Source organism: Crocodylus siamensis, chromosome 8 (assembly GCF_052110815.1).
Source record: "Crocodylus siamensis isolate JL-2025a chromosome 8, ASM5211081v1, whole genome shotgun sequence".
In the NCBI taxonomy this organism is placed as follows: domain Eukaryota; kingdom Metazoa; phylum Chordata; order Crocodylia; family Crocodylidae; genus Crocodylus; species Crocodylus siamensis.
Window position 1 is genome coordinate 64,786,494 of NC_143402.1, and position 18,109 is coordinate 64,804,602.

Sequence of the window (18,109 nt, forward strand, 5' to 3'; positions counted from 1 at the left end):
TGCCATTTTGAAGCTCCAGGACACTGATCTTATGGATGAGCCACCTGCAGCCCCAGCCTACTCCCTGACCGTGGGGGCCTTGATCCTCCCCTCCCCCTCCACAGACTTACCTGTAGGGCTGCTTTCCATCCTGCCCAACTTCATTCCTGTGAATTGGTTATTGGACTAGTATTGGTCAACATGCCTGATGAATAATCGGCTATCGGTGTTAGCCAAGAAAGTCTTGATCGGTGCACCCCTATATAATTCCCAGTGTTTCAAAGGGCAGGGGAAAAAAAGAAATGAGTTTGCAGCAGTTACAACCCCTTTAATACATCAGTACAGGAGTTTGAATCCTGAAACTTCAGCACAGCTTGAAGTACAGAATTAATGGCTTGAGCTGGAGAATGCGATAATCCCGGGTAGAGGAGTGAACTACCGGGATGGTGTGCTGGACCTGAGAATGGTAGGATCTTCAAGGAGATTCTAGCTTATCCTCCCAAAGAGGTTCTGTGTTCCCAGTAAAGCATTTTCAACTGCTTTTTTGGCTACAGCATTGGCTTGTTTTTAAGTTCAGCGTGTTTATATTAATTTACTATTTTTGGATGCTGCCAACATTTATCCTGAGAAATGGAAACAACTAAAGGAAAACTAGAGAATTTCAGGATTACCAGACAATTCAAAAAAGAATTGTAAGGCAACAGAAATATGTCTTTCTGTCCCTTAACACTCCTTGTTAAATTTCAAACAGTTAAAGTATTTAGGTGTTACAAAGAGGGGTTGCAATCTCTAAAAAGATTGTAAGAATCTCATAATGAAAAGTGTTAGCAACCTAAATATAGGGATTGCTACAATCTCCCTTTGTCAAGAAGTTGCACACATTATATATGGTGGAGCGAGTTTTGGCATGTGTTCCTGGTAGCCTTATTCCTCGAACTGATCATCCCAAAGCATTGCCTACAAATCCTTTCTTTTGCCATCGCATGCTATGAAAGGTGTTGTCATTTTACAGGGGAAAATGGGTTTTTGTTTTTGAGGGGGTTTTGCATGTGTACCTGCAAACCCAGGATATTCAAGTGCTCTAAGTTGAATTTAATTGGCTGTGAAAGGAGAGACTTTATTTTAGAAACCTCTAAACTAGCTTGTTTGTAGATCATACTGTAGTGTTAAAGCTCTGGGATTTGTGTGCTACTTTCTTGACACAAGTACCATCTTATTGAAGAAAAGGGTACCTACCTAGCACTCCCATTGGATTGCAGCTTTTAAACTTGTTCCTTCATTAAATCATACTGTAAATTGTACTTTTGGGACTGAGTACAGCTGGCCATTGGCCCAAACTGAGGGTTTTTAGAGCCTTTCCATGTTATGTTTTAAATAGGGCTTTTGAAGGTAGTTCAGAGGTTTGGAATGCTGGAAGTAATTCTGATGGAGTGGCTTAGAGAGCACAATGCAGGGGAGGCAATCAAAGGTGCAACTTAAATCACAGTCATCACTTCATACTTCAGTCTGTGAAAAGGATTTAATTACTGCATATGTGGTTATATAAATCTGTACATAAACACTATCACGTGCTCCCTTGAATGCTTGTGTGCTTTAGTGTAGTAATGTTTCAGAATGTGGCAAAGCTGCTTTGAAGAAACTACTTGGTTCTGTGTATTCATCTCTGAAAACACAATTTTCAAAAGATTGATTCACTTCAGTCCAAAGACATGAGGTACATAAGTTAGCTAGTCACAAGCATCCTCCCTCAACCTCCCCAAAAAACAACCCCCCCCCTTTTTAAGTCCCATACTGTAGAAGAGTTTTTGTATGAATTTTTATCATGCTGTTAGGAGCATAATAAATGCAGCATATTCTCCTGTATAGTTTATAGGCTTTGCCATGGATAATTATATGGATATTTTGAGTTAATAGTATACGGAATTTATTTTAAATGTAGTTTTGTTACTATTACTAACTTTGTTTTATATATTAGATTTAAATCATTGACAGCATAGCTGAATAGTAGGCCTGTGTGAAACAGCTAGTTTTCGCTTTGGATTCGGGTGATTTGAATTGCTGTCCTGAATTGTTTTGGCCAATTTTCTGATTCAAATCAGCCAGGACCATCCACTGCCTGCTCTCCCAGCTCCAGCAATGGCTGTCCTGCCCACCCCAGCTCCTGGCACTTTGGAGGCGAGAGAAACCTCTCCCCAACTTGCTGGGTGCTGCTGGGCAGGGGGGCAATCCCCACTGCCACCTGCTACCCCACACTGCATGGGAGGCTCTGCACAAGTTCCCTGCCCTGCCCTGCCCACCACAGTTCCAGCCCTTTTTCGAGTAAGGGGGGTGGGGGAAGCCAAGGAAAAACTCCAAACTCACTGGTTCTGCTGGGGGGGGGCAATCTCTGCTGGGCTCTGCATAAGCACCCCGAAGCCCTGAGGCCACTGCAGGAGTGGAGAGTCCCAGAAGTTTACTCTTTTTTTCTTAAAGGGCCAGAGTTGGCTTGGGCAGGCCTGGGGGAGCGAGGTGGGGGGGAGGCTGGAAGGCTTGTGACAGCCTCCCATGCAGTGGGGGGTAGTGGGGACTGCCTCCCTGCCTGGCAGCACCCGGTGAGTAGGGGCAATTTTTTTTTTTTTTTAAAGCACTGGAAGCTGGGGTGAGCAGGGCAGCCATGCGGGAATGTGGTGCTGGGGGAGCAGGTTGGGCTTGGGGCCTGGCAGGGGTTTGTCCCCTTCCCTGCCCCTAGTACTTACCAGCTTCTAGTTTGGCTGCAGCTATCAGGGACTGCCTGAATCATCAAAGCTCTTTGAATCTTTTCTGAAGATTTGGCGAGCTTTGAATTGATTTGGACCTTTTTCTTGGTCCCCTGACTTGATTCAGATTAAGCCACTGAGTTGGGCTGAATCTCCTCCAAAGTGAATCGCCACCCGAGGCTTCGCACAGCCCTCCTGAATAGGGTGCATTTTAAAGTAAGCAAGAATCACATCTGACAACTGTGAACTGTGGTTCTAATAAGGTATCAGCATGTTTCAACTAAAGCAGGATCTTGGTACTCAGGGGTTTTCTTTGTCGGATGGGAGATTTTAAGGGGCAGGACTGTGGTTTCATTTCCTGGATATAGCTTGAATAAAAGCTGATGCTAACCAATACTGCTGATTGATTGATTTTTTTGTTTTGTTTTGTTTTTTCTTTTTCAGGCTGCTGAACAAAAAACCAAAGGTAATTAATAACTGTTATCTTGCCATTAACTATTTGATATGTGTATCTAGAATGCACTTCTGTTTTGTTTTTTGTTTTTTATATGCATAAATTCACTACTGGGATTAGAAGATTTTTATAGTGTCTTTCTGCAGAAGTTTTTTTCCTGGAGGGTGTAGGGAAGTACACTTTTAGTATTGCTGCTGATGGATGATTGCAGGGGGGGTAGGGGGGAGGTTGTTTCACTATTTAATCTAGCCTGTGCTTTAGATTTTACCGTTATCAAACAAAATCCCAACATATAAACTCATTTAAAACTATATAACAAGATGTGCTTAACATTGAGGTAGATATCACTTTCTTTCTAATTTCTAGAGGTTATTTCTTTAATTAAAATGCATTTGTCTAATTTTAAATCTCACGCGTCATAAGACATTAACTAGGAAAAGTGCTTTAAAGTCCGTTCCTAGGTGTATCACCTCAGTTGCTTTGAAGGATATGCATTTTTTTTTTACTTTAAGAATATAATTTTTGTAGAATTCAGTACTTTGGGTATTATACCTCCCTGGTAAAAGAACTTACCAGATTTCTTGGAAGAGGTTAGCAAAAAGAGCTGACTTCTTACTGATATGCTGACATGCTAGGACCCCTACCTGCCGTATTTGGAACCTTCTAGCTTAATACACGGGTGGGCAAAATGCAGCCAGGCCATTCTATCCAGCCTGCAGGGCCCCTAAAAAATTTAGAAAAAATATTTATCTGCCCCTGGTTGCCTGTTATGCGGCCCTCAATGACTTGCCAAAACTCAGTAAGTGGCCCTCAGCCCAAAATAATTGCCTGCCCTAATGCCTTCAGAACTGCTTCACAGTGGAGGAGGAGCATCTTTTAAACATTCTTGGCTATTTGGCTTGCTTAAGGTATGTCTTCTACATTGTGATTGCTGCTATGACTTCAGTTTAATGTTGGAAACCACCTAAGCTAGTTTTGAACTAACTGGCTCAGATACCAGTAGCAGCCCAGTGTTCAATGTGTTCAGGTTGCCCAAGTGTACAGACTGTTTTGTCTGAGTTACAGTCCAGGCGTGAGCTGTCACAGCTCAGTACACGGGCTGGTAAGTTTTTAAGTGAGTTCAGGTAGTGACTCCAGTGTACCCATTCTCCCTGCTTGCTAAATCTTCTGTCTGGCTTTTGGGTTTATTGTGTTGGTGTCAGCTATCTGCTGATGTTGTGCAAAGCACTTGTGCATCATGGATAGTACCTCATTACTTTCCCCAGGAGACTGACAGGATAATACAAGATTGGTGCAGTGTGTTTGAATTTTTTTTTTTAAACCTAAGTGCATGTTTGCTTCAACTGAGAGTGCATGACTGGGTTGCTGCATATGTGGGGTTTTACATTGGAGAATCCTGTCCTCTTTGAAGTTGAGAGCTCCATCCTGAACCCAATCCATGGGGCTCTCTTCCTGTACTTAATCAATGATAGTGACTGCCAGAACCTTAGATAAGATGCCATTTCTCCATTAGATGGCTAATATTGCTGGAAAAGAACCAGCTGTTCTCCCAAGACCCCTGACATCATCCAGAATGGGATATTTTAAATTTTTAAGTTCGTTGTAAGCTTGAATTCTAATGCACTTTGTATTAGGACTTAGTCCGCTGTCCTGTGGCACCTTTCTTCAGTAGGCTCTTTGCAGATTTTGCATTGATACCTCTGGAGACATTAGTGATTACAGACCCCTTTTGATCACAACATTGATTGTAGTCACTTTGTGAGGGATATTATGAATACAATGACAGTTACTTGGACTCGGAAGCCAGAAGATTCTGATGTTTTGAGCCGATGTATATTGAAATGTGCTTTTTTTTTTTTTTTTTTTTTTTTTTTTTTTTTTTTTTTTCCCCCTTCCTTGCTCAGTTTTGGGTTTTACAGCTTTTACAAGTCTTCCGGAAGTTTGGGGCAGCATTAATGTGGGTGAGTGAATGAGAAAGAAAAGGAACAACTGAGCAGTAGGCTTTGGTGGGTCACAAAAGGTGCCTCGAAATAAAGGAAGTGATCAAGGTAAAGAAATTAGACAGGTGCAGAGTTGCATCTCTCTCAGATGTGAAGAGATGCTTGTATGCCATACATTCCAGGAACCCTTAGAACTAGATGGAAGACAGTTGGAATGGTGGGAACAAAGACGATCTTGAAAACAAAATGTTATATGGATAAAGAGGATGGGTTAAAACAGGGGTGGGAAACACATGGCCCACGGAGTCGCATGATCTAGTCCATGGGTCCCCAGACCTGACCCCATGTACTGTGTAGGTTGCATGTGGGCCCCAGTCCCACGTGTTGTATGGAGTGTACAGGCTTGACCTGATGCCGCATACAGCACAAGGTCAGTCTGGGGTGCACAGTGTATGCAGCACCTGCACTGAACCAGCACTGTATACTGGCTCCCCTGAATCAGCCCGTGCCAGATTCAACATACACAGGGCTGGGCTGGTGGGATGCTGCATGTAGCGTACACCCCCGCCCTCCATATTGGCCCCTTGTGCTGCATGTGCAGTCAGTCCAGCCCAAATTAGAACAATCCAACATAAAACATCAAAGAATCTGTCTTGGTTTGCATAATGACATTAATCATTATGGTATTAGAAGAACTTTATATTTATTACAGCTGTATATCCTGTATTTAGAAAATAAAAGAGAGATTGTTGAATTGCTGTAGTTAACCCATACGTTAAACTGTATGTATTCAAATAACTCTTGCTGGATAGTTCTTCCTGTATTCTCCATACATTATTTCCCATTGGATGCATCCTGTGCCAGCACCATCTGTTTATTTTGGCACTTCCAAAAACTTTTCCATTTTGTTATAGGTGCTTTTACTTGTAAAAGCCCATATTAACACCTTCTTGTGATTTCTCTGATAAACTGATAGATAGGAGTAGGTCGAGTAAGGGAATGGATTCAGACTGCTATCTGCAAAGACAGGGCTATTCTGTACCTCTTGCTATAAAGCTGCTTGACCTGATGTGGGGGGAAAAAAAAAAGTGTGGTGAGTAAGTAGGCTCCTTTTCTCTCTGTCAAAGTAAAGAGTTAGCCATGGTACTGTGAAGTCAGGCAGAAGGTAAGGCTGAGTGGTACTTTGGAGACCTGACCAATTCAGAGATGAGCTTTTGTAAAAAAAATAACAGCAGCTTACTGTGTGTGTGTATGTACACGCATGCAGAACAGTACAGCTCCTTAAATTATTTTTACTAGTTGAGACCACATGCTAGAGGTGGTTTTGGAGTGGGGGGGGAAGGTCTGTGTGTGCTTGGTTTTGAGACCGACCAGTCCATGAAGTTGTATTTCTGTTTTTGAGAAACTACACTTTCCCTTTTAATCTTTGCTCTTTAGAGAGCAAGCTACTAGCTTACATGTTTTGGTCCTTAAGGAATGCTTGACCTCAGTCTTTTGTTGTATGGCTTTAGGAACAAGAGCTGTCATCAAGCTTTTAATTCCAATTTTTCCAAACAGACCAATGCCCTGCTGGAAAGTGAGTTTAATTCCAGGATGTCACCCTCAAACTTATATTTGGGGCAGGATGTTATGTGCTCCATGGTTTGGTCAGGGTTTCCACAGTTGCAGCCAGGCAAAGTTTTTAGGTGCCACTTTGTACATCAGGTGGCCACATCGGCCATACCCAGTGCGTATCCTATTAAGGATTGTCCACGTGCTCCATGGAAGGTTGAAGTCCAGTTGTTGCATTGTTGGGTCAGAGACTAGGTATTTATTTGGGAAAGTATTTTCTACTCCAGCTTTCCTCCAAGATTCTTCAGTATTGTGGTATAGGAGGTGCTCAGTTCATGTCCTGAATTTTTAATGAAATTTATACAATGAGTAGGGAGACTTTGAAGGTCTTGGTAGATGGGGAAGGTCCAGGTTACAAGTGATGCACATTATTTCTTTGTATGTTGCTACATCCCGTCGAATCAAGGGAGGAGTAATGTTTGGAAGTACTGGTAGCCACTGCAGTACACTAGAGTTGATATCATAAAGTTTCAAAAATAGTCCTCATTACTGAGTAGAGTTGTTAGTGAGTTTTGAATACTAACCTGAGGCCCAGACAGGTGTACAGTACTCAGCTGTTGAGAGAACTAGGGCTATAGCAGAAGTGAGGAGGATGGTGGCTTTTGCTTTCCAGCTTGTGCTGGTGAGCTTTTGGATGATATTCACTTGTGCCTTTGGTTTTATGGCAATCTTTCAGAAGTGGTGATGACAAATTAAGGGAGTGGTCAAGGGTCTCCACAAGGTAAGTAAGAATCGGGTCATGAAACACTTATTCTGCACCAAAGGTGTCATTGAGGGTGTTATGTGCCTCGCGATTTGTTGAGATGGAATGTGGAGACGATGGACTTGGTTGCGTTTGGTCATGGTCTCTGCTAATGGAAGTATGCAGCCATTATTGATACATCAGAGTTCAGTGTGGCTTCAGTATCCTGAAAAGGCTTTGCCTGTGTGGTCAAAGTGATATCTACACCAATGATAAATTTCCACAGTGATTTGAGTAGGATGTTAAAAAGCATCCGTGCCAGAACACTACTGTGTGGGAGGCCGTTGTTGAGTATTCTTGGAGTGGTGACCTTGGCTCATAGACTGTCATCCTTCTGTTGCTCATCAAAGTCCACAGCAGCTGGAGTAATTTGGCACATGGCAGCGGCAGCAGCAGGGACAATCTGTTTCCACATAGTATCATAGGCCAAGGAAAGATCTATGAAGGTGGCCCCGGTCTTGAGCTCGTGGTGAAAATCAGCCTAGAGGTTTGTAATGATGGCAAGTACTTGTTCACAGCAGCTACAATGGGATCTAAAGCCAGCTTGTTCTTGGGGAGGAGTAGGTTGATGATAGGCCTGATTATTGTAGGTAATGCAGAGCAAAGAGAGGGGCCTGTAGCTCCTAGGGTCATGTACTGGCTTTCCTAGTTTTGGTAGGTCTGTCACCATTACCTTGCTCCAGATTTGTGGAATATAGCTGTCCACCATCCCAGTTGAAAAGAGAGCCAAAAACCACAGTTTTGCCGATGGGCCAAGGTGGTGTAAGAGTTCTTCTGGAATACTGTCTTTCCCAGCAAGCTTTTAGTTTCCTTGATTTTGAAGAATTGATTTCACAGATTGCTACAGAACTTGGATTCTCCACTCTGGGTACTTTTGTCTTCTCTGTAAACACATGAGAGCCCTAGGTGAATTCAACTGCAAAGGCATACTAGTACCTATAAACTTTGTCCAGAATCATTTTGGACGCTGTAGTTTAAAAAAACAACCCCCCCCCATATGGCTTTCTGATGCGTCCACTGAACAGTAAACATAGGATTTTGCAATGGTTATGGGGCTGGTATATGATTACCATATTGTGCTGATTTGGTCAACTTTGCATTTTAAATTGAGCCTGTGTTTTCAGGTTTAGTTGTAGGAAAAACAGCTCACTGAATACAAGTCAGTAGCTACAGATGGTTTTAAGTGCTATTGTAGCTGCAAAAACCTGTAAGAATCAAATGATCGAGGAAAGGACCTCTAAATAATTAAATGCACTAAAAATACTAGAGCAAGAGCCCCACTGAACAAAATAAGGTAAGAGGTCAGCTCTTAAGCTGAGTGTGAGTCTCTTAGTTCTTTTGGAGGGAAAAATAGGTCAACCTATACTTGGAGCAATGCAGTAAGTAATACTAAGTGAATTGGTTTTGTGCATCTGTACCTTGATGAAAGTGTGTCTCGTTTGACTCCTGGGGTTTGTTTTGTTTTGTTTTAGTTGCCTGTATTGAATAAGCATTACAACTTAGTCCTTTCAAATTGTTCATAGTTGCTGTTGCATATCGTCTTTCCTTATCAGAAATGAAAAATGTATGTTCCCCAGTAGCTGTACTTTCAGGCACAGTAGTAAATATTCTTAGTAATATGTTGATAGTGTGAGAGATTATTAGCTAGTCTAAGTCAGTTTCTTGATGGGATTTGAGGCTTTTTGGTTTTCTTGAGATATAATTACCTAGTAATGGCCCTCATGACAAGAGACATTTACTGAAGTAATTGTAATTGTTGATCCAGCAGTTATTCATAGCTTCTTGAACTAGTTATAACAGGCAAGCTTATTTTTAGGTTCCAAATATACCATAAATAAATTGTATCTATAGCAAGTAAGATGGTGAAATCTGCCAGTGGTGGTGTTTGTGGAAGATATGTGGCATTGAAAAATCTAACTTTCAGATTCTAGCCTTGTAATCTGTCCATATTGCTGTTACTAACAAGGTCGTCAATAGCAAAGTACTGAAGGCCTGTCAACCCTTGCCCTGGAAACCTGGTTAAAGAATGTCAAATAATTGAAACTCATTTAAATTTCCAGATGTTGCATCACTTGTCATGTAGAATCTGTGCATACAGTTGGTGCAAATGATAGTTTTTGTGATGTGGCAGCTTTGTCATCTTGGGTAACTTTAATGTAAGAGTTTTTCATTTGCTGCTGCCCCCTGGCATGTAGACAGCCTTTGCAAGTTCTGACCTTCTGGAGTCAAGTCTAGGTGGTGTTTCTACTAAGACACTTAGTGACAGAACAGGGAAGACTATCCCTTTTATTGGAGGTGGGAGGTAGAAAAAGTCTGAGCCAGGTAATACCTTTAGTCTTTGGCTTCATTGCATTCTATGTGTCCTGTACTTCACCCTAACTGCAACCGGGCCTTTTTTGGGGGTGATAGAGCAGCTCTAAACTGGTAGGGCACTTTTATGCACAAACTTTTCTGTCCTGTGATGCACTGGAGATCTGCCACTCTGGAGCAAACTTGATTAATTGAATCTGCTCCACACACAAGCTGAGGCAAACTGCGCTGTGCCACATACAGTTGCATAAATGGCAAAATGTGCATCAGCGTGCAGAAAATGGTGGTGGTACGCTTTTGAACAAAAGCACCTCTGTTTTAGTTCAAAAGTGCACCGCCGCCATTTTCTCAGTGCTGAGGTGCATTTCACTGCTTATACAACTGCAAGCGTTGCAGCACTGGGCACTTTAAAAGTGCCCGGCACTGCAGTGCTTGCATGTATAAAAATGCCCATAGGTGCCACTATCTTGCAGTTGTCCCTTTACAGCATCTGAGCTTATTTATGTGAACTGTGTTCCTTTTACTTAAGTTTTTAAGAAAATGTTTTTTGTATGAAAACAGGTTCTTTGGGCTTAGAGATCTGAGGAATAAACAGCAAGAGTTTAAGCTTGTAAAAAGTCTTAGTTGGGGTGGGCAAAATGTGGTCCAAGGGCCGGATGTGGCTTGCCAGGCCATTCTATCTAGCCCGTGGGGCCCCTAAAAAATTTAGAAAATTAATACTAATCTGCCCTGGGCTGCCTGTCATGTGGCCCTTGATGGCTTGCCAGACTCAGAGCTATGAACTACCTTCTGAACTGTAGAAACAATTGAGCTAGAAAAAGTGTCCTTATGTTGAGTAACAGGTCGCAACTGGAAGTATAAAGATGGAGAATTTAACTGATTGTAGTCATCAGTATGGATATGTAATGAAGTAAACTGGGGGTGGGGGAGGAAAGGAAATGTTATCTAGCTGTGAGGTGCTTGGGACTGTGAAGTATAATCAGTAGGGGTGTGTGAAGCAGACTAAACTCTATTCGGATTTGGGCTGATTCGAGGGATAGTGATTCTGTTTGCTGATTCAGATCACTGTCCCAACTTTCAATTCGGCCGAATCTGAAGATTCAGTTTTCTGATTCGGCAAATCTGTGATTTGGCCATAGACACAGCTTTATATATATTTTTTCTACATATCTCGAGGTACCAGACTTGTGAATGCTGAGATGGTGGGGCGGATGGAGCATCCCACAGGAGTGTGGGGGGGGGGACGACTTGTGTGCTTGGTGGCGGACCTGGAAGTGGACTGGAAGAACTTGTGGTCCACTTCTGGGTCTGCTGCCGAGGGTGCTGGGGACCCCCCCACACTCCTGTGGGACACTCCATCTGCCCCACCATCTCGGCATTTACAAGCCATCTGGTACCTTGAGGTTTGTAGAAAATGCATATAAAGCTGTGTCTGTGTCCGAATCGTCAAATCTCTCCCAATTGAATAAAATGTTTCAGATTCCATATGGAGAGATTAATGGGTTTCCCGCTTCGATTTGGAGATTAAGCCACCGAATCAGGCCAAATTTCTTTGAAATTGAATTAACAACCGAAGCTTCGCACAGCCCAAATAATCAGTTGGGAGGAAGTGAGAAACTTAAGTTCTGAACATAATACTCATTTAAGTTAAAGATGTATGTAATGGATATATGTGGGAGAGGCAAGGATATTTTGGATAACTTTGCCTCTTCCTTACCTCTGACACCTGTTTAACATCACTGCTATAGCATCATGCCAACACTGTCGCATAATGGGTATACTGGTTTATTATGATGGCAGTAAGTACTATGACTATAGTGTGAAGTGAGTGCAGTAAGATAAAGGAACAAAGTAAAAAAATTATCTAAATTGGACTGGAAGCTAGACTACACAGTGTACTGTTTTTAAGTAATCACAAGCAGAATGAAACACAGAATTGTACAAAAGATTAAGAGCAATGAGGTTTTTAAAGTACATAAGAATTTAGAAGTCATTCAAGGAGGGTAGGGCCTTTGGGAAATAGTTTGACACAAAAGAGATATTAAAGTTGTATGCATGAGAATTTGCATGGCATGCATTGTGTTTGTTTTGGAAGAGATTCCTGAAGGAAAGAATTTGTCCAGGAGAAGGTGAGAAGCCTGGCTGTATTGGACCAAGTGGGATATTTCTTTTGGTTTTGGAGAGCTGGGCTACTGATGGTGATAAACAACTAAGTAATATGAAAAGATCTAAGGTGAGATCCACTGACTTACTGGCATGGGGCTTCTTCACTGTCTCTGAATTATTCTGTGGTTCAGCAGGATAATGTAACCACTAAAAAAAATTATGGGAGTCGGAAAGTGTAACACCTCCTTGAAGTACCCTGTATTTATCTTACTAAAGTTTAAGACCAAAGTGCCAAAAGCTTTGCAAGCTTGTTTTTCGAGTACAGTTAGTCTTCCCCCACCCTGCCTTAGGAGCTCAGTTCCCATCTTGACAGGAAGGCAAGCTCCAAACTAAACCCAAGTTGTACAGCTTTCCTTACAGGAGTCTCTTTAGTCTTTCAGTAGTATGGCCCTGACCCTCACTCCTTCCAAGATCACTTGTCAGTCTCTTCACACAGCCAGCTTTTACCAGGTCCTGCTTCAGGTAGTGATGCTATATGTTTCTCAGAGTGGATGATTGCCTGGAAGAGATGGGACCAGACTTCTGTTCTCAGCAACTTCTGTCTGCAGAGATTAATGGCTAATTAGAGCCATCTGGACCACCTCCTAGTTCTAGTTTCTTGGGGCAGTTCTCTACCTACAGCTGCTCAGAGGACTTGTGGGTTCTATGTTGGGTTTTTTATTTCCACACAGTTGCAGTTAATTATTACACTTATCCCTAGGAAAGATGCTGTAAATGCTTGCTAGAGGCCAGCAAAAATCTTAACGTATCTAAAATGGTCAGTGTAGGCTGAAAGGAGCAAATTGGTCAGATTTTTTTTTAAACAAATCAGAGGTAAAGCATGGGTACTTTGGTTACGGTTTTACCTAAGTTTTGACACATTACTGCACAGAATATTCTGTTTTAAAATATACCCAAAGGGTGAATAGCAAGTGCTGACAGAGCAAAAAAGTAATTGTTGATGTAAAGCTGACATGAAATTGGCTGCGTACTTTGTCATATACCATAACCAAAGGAACAAGCAGAACTGGAGATCCAAAGTTTAGTTGGTACTCAGGAAAACTAAGTGATTACACGGATGTAAAGCAATGCTTAAAAGCTACTGAGTGCGTGACAGATTTTTTTGATTGGATGTCATAAAACGTATTGGAACTGAATTTTGTGCACTGTGACACTATACAGCTGTAGGTAGTAGTAGACGTTGACTGGCTAAAGAGGCAAGTCCTTAAGAAATGCTTTAATGTGGCTGCCTGTGGTTTGTACATGACTCATCGGTGCGGGCTGCAAGCCTTGGGCGTAAACTAATAAAGTGACCCTTGCATATGAGTTGTTCTGTGGGGGAAACTGCAATATGGTGATTTTAAAAAACTTTCACTTTCTTTCCTGCATGTGTCATATGCTATTGTTAGTTGGTTGCTATGGCAGTGAGAACTTTTACACCACTCTGTGGGGGAGGGGAAGTGTAAAGTAATATATTACACAGCCGAAAATGGAGTATATGCAGTTGATGCACATCAGCTGACTTGGGGCCTTGCTTTTATACTAATTTATGTTCAGGTATTGGTATGTGTTTTGAAAGGGACTCTACAGAGCTGTACAATTGGATAAGTTGTGCATGAGACTACTTTAATGTTACTTCCAGTCATTTGTTCCTTGCTAAAATCCTGGGCTAACAGACTTTATTAAAAGATTTTCTGATTCTGAACTGTAAAGCTAAGATATTCTGTTAGTTTTGTACTACAAATTGGAGAGACAAACGCATTCTTTCATGGAATAGTTTGTAGTTGAATGTATAGCTTGCTCAGTTCTTTGTGTGCAGTTGTAACTTGTAAAATGACACCCGTTTCTGCATGCCCCGCCATGGCTGCGGCCTCAGGAAAGAGACTAGTAAGCCGAGAGTTTCCTGTGGGTGGGTGTATGGTGTGTTGTCAATTAAATATTGCACAGAGCCTCAAGTGCAGCTAAAATGTTTTCATTTATGACATGGAGCACAAAACCCTTCCAAAATAAACATCCATTGTACCGGAGGAGGTGCTTTGAAAGATGTGGCTGCTTCTGAAGTTATTGGTGCAGTGTTAGAAAGCACTCCATTAGACAATTTTAAGACTTAACCTCTATTCAAACAAGAACACAGCTTACTAAATCATCTGTACTCATAGCTGCTGCCTTCTCATCTATTCTGAGGCACTGGCTGCGAATGGTTTATAGTAAGTTCAGTCTTCAATAAATATTCCATTGGCTTCTAGTACAGAGATACTGGAATGGGGAAAAAAAAAAGAGCTTTAAAGGTCTGATAAGTAGTTGGGAGTGTTCCTGAATTATTTGAAAGAAATGATTGGCTTTCTGTTTAACTGGAAGAGAGTACTGCAGACTTGGATGAGATGGGGAGTGAATGCACTTCTGTCACATTGTGCACTGTACTTTGTTATTGGGATTTCCCTTTGTGTTCAGTTAGTCCTAGTCTACACTCTGTTTTTCTGTTACTGCAGTCTCACCATTCTGTGTGCATTTGACAAATAGGTTTGTTCTTTTTTTCTGGTAAAGATTTTTAGTAATGCTATTCCGCTATTAACAGTCAAGTGTTTGGTACTCTGTAGAAAATAGCAGCCAGTAGGATTATAATGTACTTAATTAGTAGCTACAGGGAAGCCTTCAGGAAAAGAAAATATGTATGTGAGTGGAGTATAAATATTGAGGCAAACCCACCCCCTTGCTTTAATACACAGCTTCTTTCTGAAGACAGTAGGTGATCAACTTCTCTCTACTGCTCTCCATTCACTATTCCAGTTGAAGTCATGCAGGCTTTTTATCTCAGTTAGGATTTGGAGGCGGGGTGTTAGCATGGTCAAACTAATGTGTGCTACACTATTCAACTGAAAGCCTAAGCACCCTTTATTTGTTGTACTGGAAATCCTTCTAATACTTACCTTTTTAAAAGAAAGAACACGTTAAATAGCATTGGGGTGAGTGTTACAAGAATCAGCTATTGAAACAATTTGTTTGTACGGAGGTATATATGTATTCAGTTGTCTTGGGTCTAAGCTTGCTTTGCAGGTTGAAGTCGCATTTTATTTTGTAAAAACCTTTTGTATACAAATAATATAAGTGGATAGATTTATACATGTCAGTTTTAGAGTTGGGGGAGGCTTGTAGATGCTTCTCTAACATCTACATGTTTAGCTTGTCAAAAGCTTTTTTTTTTTTTTTAATAAAGTGCACAGTCAGTGTTTTTTCAGAAGTTTTAAGCAGCATACAAAACTTCAATATTCAGTAGATTTTTTTGATTGTCAGCTTGATTCTAGAATAAGGGAATGGAAAATGAATAGGTTACAGAAAGGAAAGAGGAGGAGGAGCGGGGAGACAACCACAAGTTAGCCGTTATTTATTAGAGAGCAAGTAATGAGGTAATTTAGCCCTGAATGAAAGAGCTGCTAAGTTGTACAGTTCAGCTTTCATGTCTTCAGAGTAAGAGAAGGCACATGAACAGTTAGCATAGAGTAGCTAATGTGCAATAAGTTGCCATCACCTTTTAATTAACTGCATGTTGTTCATTTGCCCATACCTGAAGGGGGTGAGGAATGCTTAACATTTCTGGAGACGGGCATCTATAGAATAATGAATATAAAATGTAGAGCAGTGCAGTTTTACATAAAATGGCTTTTTTCTTTTTTTCTGCAAGTAGAACAATTTGGCTCGCTTCACAGGCATGTCTCAGTAACATGAAAAAATGTGCCTTTGATTGTCAGTTTGGCTTGTTTAGTCTTTCTAGATAGCTGGGCAGTGTTTTGACTCTAGCTTAGTTGGCTAACATTCCTGCCTGACAGTTTGTGCTTTTGTCTATAAGCCTATAAAATATATATGAAAGATGGTGATGTGTTAAGTACCTAACTTTTATGCATGGAGCAGAACAGTGATGTGCTTTATTGTAGATAATTAGTTGCGTTTTTCTCTAGTGTGGTCTTAAATGTGTGTGGTGGGTTTTAGACCCATTAGGTTTATGGTATGTCTCTGATGGACAGTATTTACTTAGTGGCATTAAGAAATAACTGCAGATATGCATAATGAATGATTTCATGTTGCTGGTGAGAAATGAGTCTGTTTTCTGGATTAAATACAATTCCGTTCACAGTTATTTTTATTTTACAATAGGTCTGAAACTCAGACACAGTCTTAGAACAAATCTTGTTTTTTTTTTGTTTTTGGTACGATATTTTCTTGAATACAAGGTAACCCTCTTTTCCCCTTCCAACCAGCCTTGGGTGTGGGGTGGGAAGCCCCTCATCTTATTATCACAGGCAAGGAAGCTTTATTAAATACACTATCAGTCATTAAACTGCTGCCAAAAACTGCATGTGCTCAGTACTGCAAGCCAACTATGAAGTTGCGTTTCAAGCCATGGTGACCCCATAGCTCAGGGTTGTTCAGTTTGTGTGTATACTTCAGATACTCTTCCCCCCCCCCCCCCCCCAAAGTATGCATGTGCTGATTATTCCCTGCTCATGACTGCGATGAGGTGTTTTTGTCACGAATACTGGAATCCTCCAAAATTCATATGCAGATGAGGTGCAGGACAACCTGGTTGGACTCCACCTAATGGGGAGCAGGGCCACACTAATAATTAGGCTAAGAGAGGGAGCAACGGAGGGATTCTCAGTGAACTGTTTGGGGCTTTGTTTTGTGATTTTTGCCAGACATTAGAAGGCAGGTAAAAAAACAAAACAAAAACCCAGGGATAATTGGAGAAGGGAAGGAAAGGTGCTGCTCAGCTGTGGGAGGGAAGCGGAAGTTGAAATGTATGCAGTGAAGTGGCTCACTCTGACTTCAGAGCTGGAGTTGAGGGGGGACTGGTGTGCAGTGGCTGCTACCATACATCTTACTGGAAGATGGATAAACTAAGTGAATAGGTACTGTATGCAAATTGCTACAGCCATGTTTAATTTCAAGGTTATCGTTTTTAAATTTGCTTCTCCCTTCCACGTACTCAGGGAAAGCAGCCCACAAGGAGAGGAGAAAGGGGCTGCCAGAGGAAAAAGTTAAGGGGAAGCAGAGAACAAAAGGGCTACTTACCGGCCCCCCTGCCCCACGACTTTATTTTTTGTGCTGCAGCAGTTGGAGGGGGACAAATTCAAGGCATAACTCAAAAAAATAGATTCTATACCTGGAAAATTGTAATAAAATTATAAATTTTCCATATATAGAATCTCAGTAGTGGGGATTTATGCAATTACCATATTTACTCGGTAGTCTTTAACAATTACCATATTTACTCTAATATAAATCAGTCTGTCTCATCTGATGTTAATTTTTTGTATCTATTAAGTCATCTTTGCCTTGTATAGTGCAATAATGTCCACCATAATGCCTGTTGGACAAGGTATTTTTCCAAGAAGAGCAGTGTCAAGTTTTTATTGTGGTAGAGAATATCTTGCATTGGAAAGGTTGTCTGACTATCCCAGCCATACAGTTTGTTACAGTAAAAGAGATCATTCAAACAAATCCGTGCCTCAGATAATTTGTAGACCATCAGGCATATAACATCATATACCAGTGTATTCTTAATGGAACCCCTGGCAAACATAAAAGTAAGTTTGGACATGTGGTTTTCAGTTGGGTATGAGAAAAGTTGTGGTAAATGCCTGACTCTTGCACTCTTGTCTTCTAGGCTAGTGTTTAATTTACCATGTAGACACTTAACTTCATGCTAGGAATTTGACTTACGATCAGGGTTTTTTACTAAACTAGGTTATTCACAGTAGGTGCTTTTCTATAAACTGCACATGCCACACATTTACTTATTTACATGCTTTCTTTGCTAAATAAGTATAATAGTAGTTTTTGCCAAAACCATTAAATGCATTTAATCTGGGAGGATATAGTCTGCAATGCAACAGCTAGAATGTTTTAAAGAAAGACATTAAAACTGAACATTATAGTCTCTGGTTCTGAGTTCCTCTCCTGGTCTGGAAATGCTGTGCTTACTTCAGTGTCTTACCTTGTAAAAACTCTGAATGAAAGGAGGAGCATGTCTTAAACAGTCATTTTTATTGAAAAAAAAAAAGCAAACATTATTATAGATCTTATGGAATTGCTTCCCACTGCTCTCCCAAATATACTGATTCTAGTGTTCCTTGCTCTTGTTGGCCTAGCAGTAAATGAAGACAGGGTAGATTTGCACCTTGCAGAATACCTAAAA

General features: G+C 41.1%; 1 protein-coding gene across 5 annotated transcripts in view; it reads left to right on the forward strand.

Annotated features, from left to right (window-relative positions):
• TNRC6C (trinucleotide repeat containing adaptor 6C) overlaps positions 1-18,109 on the forward strand; it is a 178,027-nt gene that overhangs the window by 25,744 nt on the left and 134,174 nt on the right. For 4 of the 5 annotated variants that reach the window (XM_090061612.1, XM_090061614.1, XM_090061616.1 and 1 more), the window contains exon 3: positions 3,159-3,180. The exons of the other annotated variant lie outside the window; for it this stretch is intronic. In XM_090061612.1, the coding sequence (XP_089917738.1) occupies positions 3,159-3,180 (22 nt within the window). The remainder of the gene's footprint in view (positions 1-3,158; positions 3,181-18,109) is intronic. 5 annotated transcript variants of the gene reach the window in all.